The sequence below is a fragment of the Phyllopteryx taeniolatus genome, chromosome 9 (genome assembly GCF_024500385.1).
Source record: "Phyllopteryx taeniolatus isolate TA_2022b chromosome 9, UOR_Ptae_1.2, whole genome shotgun sequence".
Lineage (NCBI taxonomy): Eukaryota > Metazoa > Chordata > Actinopteri > Syngnathiformes > Syngnathidae > Phyllopteryx > Phyllopteryx taeniolatus.
This window is the reverse complement of record NC_084510.1, coordinates 11,803,719-11,812,988: the sequence shown is the minus strand read 5'-3', so window position 1 is coordinate 11,812,988 and position 9,270 is coordinate 11,803,719. Positions and strand designations below refer to the sequence as shown.

Genomic DNA, 9,270 nt, shown 5'->3' with positions numbered 1-9,270 from the left:
TCAATGGATTTGACTTACATGGACTCATACCTGCTATAACCCAATCACACTCCCTGTGAAATTTGAAGATTTCTGGACTTGCACACTGTTCTCAAAGCCAGTGTTGCAATGTTAACAGGTTTATATGAGCAATATGTGTGTCACAAACATTTCAATGTGTTGAATGTGGAGTCTGATTGTATAGCAAAACCTTAAAAAGAAGAACACACAAGTTAATGAAATCAATCCAAACACTGACTGATGTGCACAAATCTCATATAACTTTATCCACTTCAGCAAATCCTTCATCAAGCACCTACTAAACTGACACGAAGGCCTCAGTTGGTTGGCAGCATATAGCTCCCGTATTGTGCATGCTCTCTATTTGAATACGTGCTAATTTGAAATACTGCGTGTTTAATTCTAGGGGTCTTCTGGTTTGTTTCACAGGTTGCCTGCTGTGCGAACAATTAAATAGGTCTCATTGATTTTAAAGTCAACCAGTTCAGGGTGTACCCCGCCTACTGCCCGATGACAGCTGGGATAGGCTCCAGCACGCCCGCGACCCTAGTGAGGAGAAGCGGCTCAGAAAATGGATGGATGGATGGATGGATGATTTTAAAGTGTTTGTATTTACAGAAGCTCTAAGGTGTCATCTGATAGAAGCTTAACAGGACAGCAGAAGTTAAAATGACACTCTTTGTTAAAGGTTAAGCATTAAGCACAGAAAGGCTATAATTAGACTGTTATGTTGAGTCATTAGCAAAGAGTGAGTCCCTTGTTTTCAAATGTAGCTAAAGTATTTGTTCAAAAGCTATGTATATCAGGGTTTTATTATTCATAATGCAAAGTTACCCTTGCTTAGTACAACCAGATTTTTCTGTGTTGCTATTCAAAAAGAACTAAGAAGCCCTTTTTCCAACACTTGCTCCTTCTTTTGAAATATGCATCAGTGCAAGTCCTTAGCTTTCTTGTAAAACGAGTATTTGTATTTGTAGGAATCGGATGTAAAAACCTCTCTAATGAACACTGGTGGTTGCTTTAGGTAAACAGTAATCTTTTGTCATGCTTACTAAGTGAAGGAAAGAAAATACATATTCACTAAATATAAATGCTTGACTAGTTTTTACATTACATTACACAATAATCAGATATTGCATAATTTCTCCTTAACTGAATTTTTTTTTAAGCTAAACTTATATACTTATCACCAACAACATTAGGTCCACCTGCACAATCTGTTGAAAATCCAATACAAGTGGTGTATCAATTTTCAGTTGCAGTTCTACAGCAATGTGCAAACACATTGTTTATTTTAATTTCCCCTGTCGAAAAGATTCTCTTTTTTTTTAATCTATTGCGTTTGTTAGGTTATATGTCATATTAATGGTAGAATAATATTTTTTTTATATCACAAAAAGATGGGTGTCTGGGGGTGTATAGACTTCATATCCACTGTGGCTCTATATTTGGGCAAACATTTGTTATGTATGTAGAAATATACATATAGCTATTGCAATATTTTCTTTAAATGATCCATCTTTCCTAATATAACACTGAACTCATCTATACTTTCTTTTGCAATATTCCATATCCATTAATCCATCCATCCTTTCATCTATCAGTTTTCTACCTCATGTCCTGCTCAACGTTCTGGGGGAGCTGGAGCCTATCTACTCATAGATAACCCACACAAGCACAGAGAGAACATGCAAACTCCACACAGAAAGGTCTTAGACGAGGTTTGAACACAGAACCTCAGAACTGTGAGGCAGATGTGTTAACCACATGTACAACTATTTTTATTTTCTATTTAGTTTGCTCCATTTACTTCAGTGAACCTCAAGTAAAAATGCAGTTCCACTTAATACTACCTGTTTTATTATGTGTGCCTTTCTGATTTTGTCTCTAATAAATTAAGTGTATTTATTTGGAATCATGTGTCAGATAGCCACGCTCTTTGCAACATGTCATAAGCTACTGCCAATGGGTTCTTTGAGCACAAGAAAACCACACGACATGGATTAAATCAATAATTCTTTAAACTGCTTTGCATTATGCCATGAAAGGGTGTAGTCAGTATGGATCAGGTAGTCTGAAAGACATAAAACACCCAGTGTGTGACAAATGGGAATCAGGTTCTTAAAGTGATCTGAAGTTCACCTCCAACTTCACTCCACGTGGCAATCTGGCCCTGAGGACACATTCTCTTGGCAGTGAGAAGGAGCCATCTGCTGTGTTTAAACCCTCCCATTATGACTGTAACACACATGGAAACAAATGCAGATTGGAGGGATATGTGTGTGAGAGAAAGAAGAAAATGTATTTCTCGGTATCAATAGCCATTTACAGTGGGAACGGAAAGTATTCAGACCCCCTTAAAATTGTCACTGTTTGTTATATTGCAGCAATTTGCTAAAATCATTTAAATTCATTTTTTTCCTCATTAATGTACACATAACACCACATATTGACAAAAAAAAAACGGAATTGTTGAAATCTTTGCAGATTTATTAAAAAAGAAAAACTGAAATATTACACAGCCGTGAGTATTCAGACCCTTTGCTGTGACACCCATATATTTAAGTCGTGTGCTGTCCATTTCTTCTGATCATCCTTGAGATGGTTCTCCACCTTCATTGGAGTCCAGCTGTGTCTGACTATACTGATTGGACTTGATTAGGAAAGCCACACACCATCTATAGAAGACCTTACAGCTCACATTGCATGTCAGAGCAAATGAAAATCATGAGGTCAAAGGAACTGCCTGAAGAGCTCAGAGACAGAATTGTGGCAAGGCACAGATCTGGCCAAGGTTACAAAAACATTTCTGCTGCACTTAAGGTTCCTAAGAGCACAGTGGACTCCATAATCCTTAAATGGAAGACGTTTGGGATGACCAGAACCCTGCCGTCCGGCCAAACTGAGGAATCGGGGGAGAAGAGCCTTGGTGAGCGAGGTAAAGAAGAACCTAAACATCACTGTGGCTATGCTCCAGAGATGCAGTCGGGAGATGGGAAAAAGTTCTAGAAAGTCAACCATCACTGCAGCCTTCCACCAGTCGTGGCTTTATGGCAGAGTGGCCCGACGGAAGCCTCTCCTCGGTGCAAGACACATGAAAGCCCACATGGAGTTTGCTAAAAAACACCTGAAGGACTCCAAGATGGTGAGAAATAAGATTCTGTGGTCTGATGAGACCAAGATAGAACCTTTTGGGCTTAATTTTAAGCGGCATGTATGGAGAAAACAAGGCACAGCTCATCACCTGTTCAATACAGTCCCAACAGTGAAGCATGGTGGTGGTGGCATCATGCTGTGGGGGTGTTTCTCAGCTGCAGGGTCAGGACGACTGGTTGCAATCGAAGGAAAGATGAATGCGGCAAAGTACAGGGATATCCTGGATGCAAACCTTCTCCAGATGGCTCAGGACCTCAGACTGGGCCGAAGGTTCACCTTCCAACAAGACAATGACCCTCAGCACACAGCTAAAATAACGAAGGAGTGGCTTCAACTCAGTGACTGTTCTTGAATGGCCCAGCTAGAGCCCTGACTTGAACACAATTGAGCATCTCTGGAGAGACCTGAAAATGGCTGTCCACCAACATTCGCCATCTAACCTGACAGAACTGGGGAGGATGTGCAAGGCGGAATGGCAGAAGATCCCCAAATCCAGGTGTGAAAAACTTGTTGCATCATTCCCCAAAACACTCATGGCTGCATTAGCTCAAAAGGGTGCGTCTACTAAATACTGAGCAAAGGGTCTGACTACTTATGGCTGTGTAATATTTCAGTTTTTGTTTTTTAATAAATTGCAAAAATTTCAATAATTCCTTTTTTGTCCCTGTGAATATGGGGTGCTGTGTGTACATTAATGGGGAAAAAAGTGAACTTAAATGATTTTAGCAAACGGCTGCAACATAACAAAGAGCGAAAAATTTAAGGGGCTCTGAATACTTTCCTTACCCAGTGTACCTTTTTCTTCATTTTTAACAAGGGGAAAACGTTGAAAAATTCCTCACCAGTAACAGCATCATAGCAATTATTTTTTGCTGCAGTCAAAACAGCAGCTGATAAACACATGTAGCCTGGAGGATCAGCATCGCAGTGTATCTGTTCCCGCCTCTGCCTCCCACTTTGTGTTTAAAGACCTTGAAACAGCACTGCTTTCAGTTAATGATTGTCCATTGAGGGGAAAAGTGTGCACTGACACTGTTGACTCTTATCGCTGTTGACCACAAAGCCACTAGAAGAGTATCTGCAAGGCTGACATTAATAGAGAGAGCAATTCTTTTTTAAAGGGACATTTCTCTTTTTTCCCCTCTTTGGTTTGGTGAACATAAGACACAAGTGAGACTCTGTCCATACAAATGCGTTTCTAATTGAAAATCAGTTGTGTGTTTCATTTGTTGACTTACAACTCACAAGAATGGGTTCAATAAAGACAATGTAAATATGTGATTTCCTTATTTTGTAATGTTATTGTCTATGGTGCATTCCTTAAAATTGGGAAGTCAGACTTCCAAATAGGGAAAGTTGGAGTTCCTCCAGCAAAGTTTACTAAACTGATGAATACTGACCTTACCGATATGTCTGATGTCACACAGCAATAATAGATCCCACTGAGCAAACATACAGTACTATATATACATATACACTATGTATCTGTTTTTATTGGTTATACTAGAAATTGCAATATAACACATATTAAATGTTGTTATAAAAATATTAGGTTTGCTCTCAGGGCTGCCTTTACAAACAAAACAAACACTTACTTATCCTTATTGTCAGCCATGTTTAGTTTATGTTTGAGAGGAGAGCTTTAAGTTTGGATCTCATAAGCTCCAAGTTAGACCTACTACAGTATTTTCAAGCAGCTGTCAAAAGAGAATACAGAACTAAAACAAATGAGAACACATCAACTCAACATCGGTGCTTCTCTCTCTTCTCAGCATCGAATGCCTCACATTGCCTTCCTAAAGAGACCAGCCTCTTCTCAGGCACGTCTACAGCCAGGCCCGAATCCCACCAATTGTACTCTGGTGAAAGCACGCAGGTTGGCCGGTGAGTGATCAAGTATCGATTCAGGTAGCTTTCTTCACGGCCGCTGGCCATTATGCCATTTCCCTGGTCCTTCAATATGAGCAAAGAACAACCCAGAGCCATTCTGTACATATCGTGAACCAGCCCACCATAGAGCTCAGAGGTGTAGTAGTAGTCACCTTCATCCTTCTTCACGTAAGCTGATGAGTTTTCATCATTTTCATAAGGAAGCGCCTTCCGTGGTTTGCCATAGAGTTCAGGGTGCAAGGTAGCAACCAGTTCACCAAGTATTTCTTCTTCCACAGGTGCCACAAACTCCTGGTCAATGTCAGCACAGAAAATGTACTCGACCTCCCTGCCAATTTGGTTCTTGAGGGTGTCAGCCAAAAGGGGCATACGACGATAGACCAACTTGTCCCAGCCTGGGAACTCCGCAACGGGAAGCACCTTCAGCTGCCGTCCAGGTGCCAACTTGATGGGAGGATCCAATGTGCGAGGATTATCAATGAGAATGTAGTAAGTGACCAACTGATTGGGTAGGAAGTAGATTTCTGCTGAGGAGATGAAACGTCTCACATGTTGGGCATATGTTCCCACCACTAGGGCTAGCAGGCCTATCCGGATTTCTTGCTGTGCAAATTCAGTCCTTCGCCTGACTGAGTTGTGGTTGTCACCCCAAACTAAAGGGGCACCCCAAGGAGTCTGCGCAGGGGTTTGTGGAGCTGCTGCCTTGCTCTTCTCCATATCGGTCCTTTGTCTTGCCATGGCCAGTTCCATGGAGTGAAAGTAAGGATGAGGGGACCTCACATTTCCACCAGGCTTGCGCCCCTGGAGGAAGTCTGAAAAAATAAAACGTCTTTTACAACTCACATAAATGTGAAAACCGGGAAGAAAGCTTCTGAGTCAATACATACTTGACATTTTAAAGGGAAATCATAGAAATACTACGAAATCATTGCACCTTTCTGCTTAAAGGGGAACTAAACCCAAGAGGTCAAAACTTTCTGTTATATTTTATATGTGCATATCATCTTTGTCAGCTGGTGTTTACGTAAATCTACGAAGTAGTTATTCTAAAAATATATGTAAATATATAAATATATATTTTCTCGCTTTTTTCGGGCTGCCATTTTAGGTCTTTTCAACCCTGCGAGAGTGCAAATTTGGGAGAATGTGACATAAGAGCCCATTCCTCCCTGCTTTTTTTTTTTTACTAAGAAACCATACAGTTTGTAAATTTTCAGCATTAATGAGCCAAATATTTGATTTCATTCGATCTACAAACGATGATCATAAACGTCACCATCTAGATGTACTTAAAGAGCTGTGAGCCTATCTGGATTTTCTCTTTGTGAATCTCTTTCACATGAAGAGGTTGATGTACAATGCTTTTACTCTTCGCTACACTTCCTCTGGCTACTGCATGTTTTCCATCTTATCCATGGTGTACACGGAATCGAGTTATTAAATCCATTGCTCTGAACAATCACTCGGCCGATGCAATTCATTAGCCCGCTATATTAGCAAGCAAAGCTCAACTGCAGCTGCGACGCCACTTCCGGTCTGCAGCTGATGATGATTTCGCCCAACGTGAGCCCGCCCTTATGTTCCGTTTAATTCTTATCCCACGAACACAATATTAATCAGAGTAGCCTTCTGTGTTTTGACTGGTCCTGGCACATACAATGTATTCTTGCTTAAAATTTTGGGGGTTTAGTTGCTCTTTAAGTCACTAAAAACCAGTATACATTTTATAATTTTCTTACATTACAGTTATTACAAATAGTAACATAGTACAGTGGAACCTCCAAAGTCAAATCTGTTTAGTGGTTGACTACAAAGTTGTTACACAAGACATCAATGCACGATGATGGTATGAACTCCTTTTTTTTTTTTTTACAGTGCTTTTTTTGGATATATTTTTTCTTACTTTAGAAGTACAACTCTATTATGATTAATTCTGGGACCGGCTGGAAGAAATCACAGGGTTCTCTTGTCATATTTGATTGTTTTTATTAACCTATAAGGGCTGTAACTCAATTTTTTATTTATCGTCATTATTTGTCATCCGAATAGCTTACCTTCTCAAATGATACTTTTATGGTAAATGTGAACCTTAAAAACTATTGACCACTGACCATTTAGCTCATCTGTAGAGTCTTGGGTTTTGAAACCAGAGCTTAAGTCTCGCTACGGACAAAAAAACAAAACAAAACAAAACAAAAAAAACCCTGGCAACTAGATGATTGAGAAATGCTCGTCTCTTTTGTGACAACTGTTGAGATGCCCTTGAGCAAGACAATGACCCTGCCCAACCCCCCCTTCTCCAAAAATCATCGCTCAAGAGATGTAACGCTGTTTGCGTGGCCCTTCCTACTGACATTTCTCCTTGCATCCCTGCATGTGTGTGATTGATCTCTTTGTGGTGTGCAACACAAAATATATAGCAAAGTAAGTTGCATTTCCATCCATTTGCTATACCACTTGCCCTTGTTAGAGTCCCAGCTGTGCTGGAGTTTATCCCAGCTGACTTTGGTACACCCTGGATAGTTTACCAGGCAGTCGGAGGGCACATGTTGACCAACCATTCACACATTCACACCTATGTACAATGTAGAGTATTCAATGAACCTATCATGCATATTTCTGGAACGTGGTAGGATGCTGGAGTACACAGTGAAACCACCCAAGCTTGGAGAGAACTTGCAAACTCCATACAGGAAGGTCTGAACTTCTGAACTGCAGATGTGATAAAGAGTGCTTGCCCAAGTCCAATTCCCCCCTCGGGGGATTACAATGGGAATGAATTAGTGCATTTAGTAATCTGATACCATACAGCATTTGTAGCGCAAACTCCCCTGCACACTTACATATGATAAGGGACAGTAGAACACAGTACAGGAGCAGCTGCATCCTGGACACTCTGATGGCTCCTGTTTTGGAGGATAAACACACAAAACAATGTGCACATTTTATTCAAGAGGCGCCTGCAGATGGAAAACAAAGTGCAATGAAAGCAAGCATAGTTGCTGGGTTGTTCACTCTGGTCTTCAGTGGAATGAAAAGAATGCGCTGCTCAAGATATGCCTCCCCATGGTAATGCGGCACGCTGCATCAAAGGATGTAACCATCGTCACAGCACATGCTCTGTTTCATGCAGTCCACATATCATTGTACTCAATTTGGCAAACGACTACGGTATGCACGTTTGTCTAATGACGTATGAAATCATCACACAAATTGCCGCGCTGCTTCATCTAAATTCGTAATTCATTAAGTGAAGTCAAAGTGATTTCGTTGTTGAAGAGTGCCTGAGAACCAAACGAAGCGCAGTTAAGTGATTGCAGACGTGTCTCTGAGCAGTCAAATGATTTCATGCGCAAACGGTCTTGAACTCATCAAACATGGAAAACATCCCATTCGATTTCTGTTCGTGCTGGTTCGCATTTGGACGCGTGCAGGACAGGCAAGCGTGAGAGACGCAGAGGAGGTGGCGATGATGGCTCAGGTTGAACTGACCTGTGGGTGTCTTGCAGAATGGGAACAGCGCCATGCTGTGATCCGCTGGTGGCGAAACACACAAACTCTTTGTCAAAATCTCTCTCTCTTCCTATTCCCTCCGAGTTTCTTCGAGGCTCTAGAAAACGTGCAGCTTTCTGCTTATTTTCCTTAACTCTTACCCACTCTCCTCTCGTTCCCCTCCCCCATTCCTTCCAAACTCGCAGTTTCCAATTATGTGGCGAAACCAAAGAAACCAGATGTATGTGGAATCTGCAAGGGAAATAATACAAGTAACCAGAGTCATCTGAGGGAAAACGCGTTTGAAAGTTGAATGTCCAGAGAATGCGGGCAAAATGCACGCTAACTAAATGGCCACTATATGGTAGGAGACATCAGAAGCTTTGCTGTGGTCCTGGATGGTGAGACGGAAACACTTCAGCATGATTTAAATCTTCAAGTATATATATATATTTTTTGTAGTAATTCTGTAATTTGGCCAGTGACTAATACTAAAGATAGCAGCAGCAGTTCAAGCAAAAGATCTCTGTGGCTGCGGCTGAATCGGGTTTGTCGAAAGGGAGAAAGAAGAAAAAATGTACTGTAATTTGAGCAGCACGGTGACTTGTGGTTTACACCTCTGCCTCACAGTTGCAGTTGGGAATTGATAAGAATTTACCGATTCCCGATTCCATGATCAGTACTGCTAGTCGATTCTCATTGGGCGAGGCAATGAAACAATATCAATGATAT

The 9,270-nt window shown here is 41.0% G+C and overlaps 1 protein-coding gene across 1 annotated transcript; it reads right to left on the bottom strand.

The window, feature by feature from the left end:
• Positions 1 to 4,751: 4,751 nt before the first annotated feature.
• LOC133484093 (globoside alpha-1,3-N-acetylgalactosaminyltransferase 1-like) lies at positions 4,752 to 8,859 on the bottom strand. The gene is made up of 3 exons (XM_061786194.1): positions 8,539 to 8,859; positions 7,890 to 7,952; positions 4,752 to 5,858 (listed from the first exon to the last, which is right to left on the bottom strand). The coding sequence occupies exons 1-3, from the start codon at positions 8,570 to 8,572 to the stop codon at positions 4,900 to 4,902; spliced, it is 1,056 nt and encodes a 351-aa protein (XP_061642178.1). The 5' UTR covers positions 8,573 to 8,859; the 3' UTR covers positions 4,752 to 4,899.
• Positions 8,860 to 9,270: the final 411 nt, after the last annotated feature.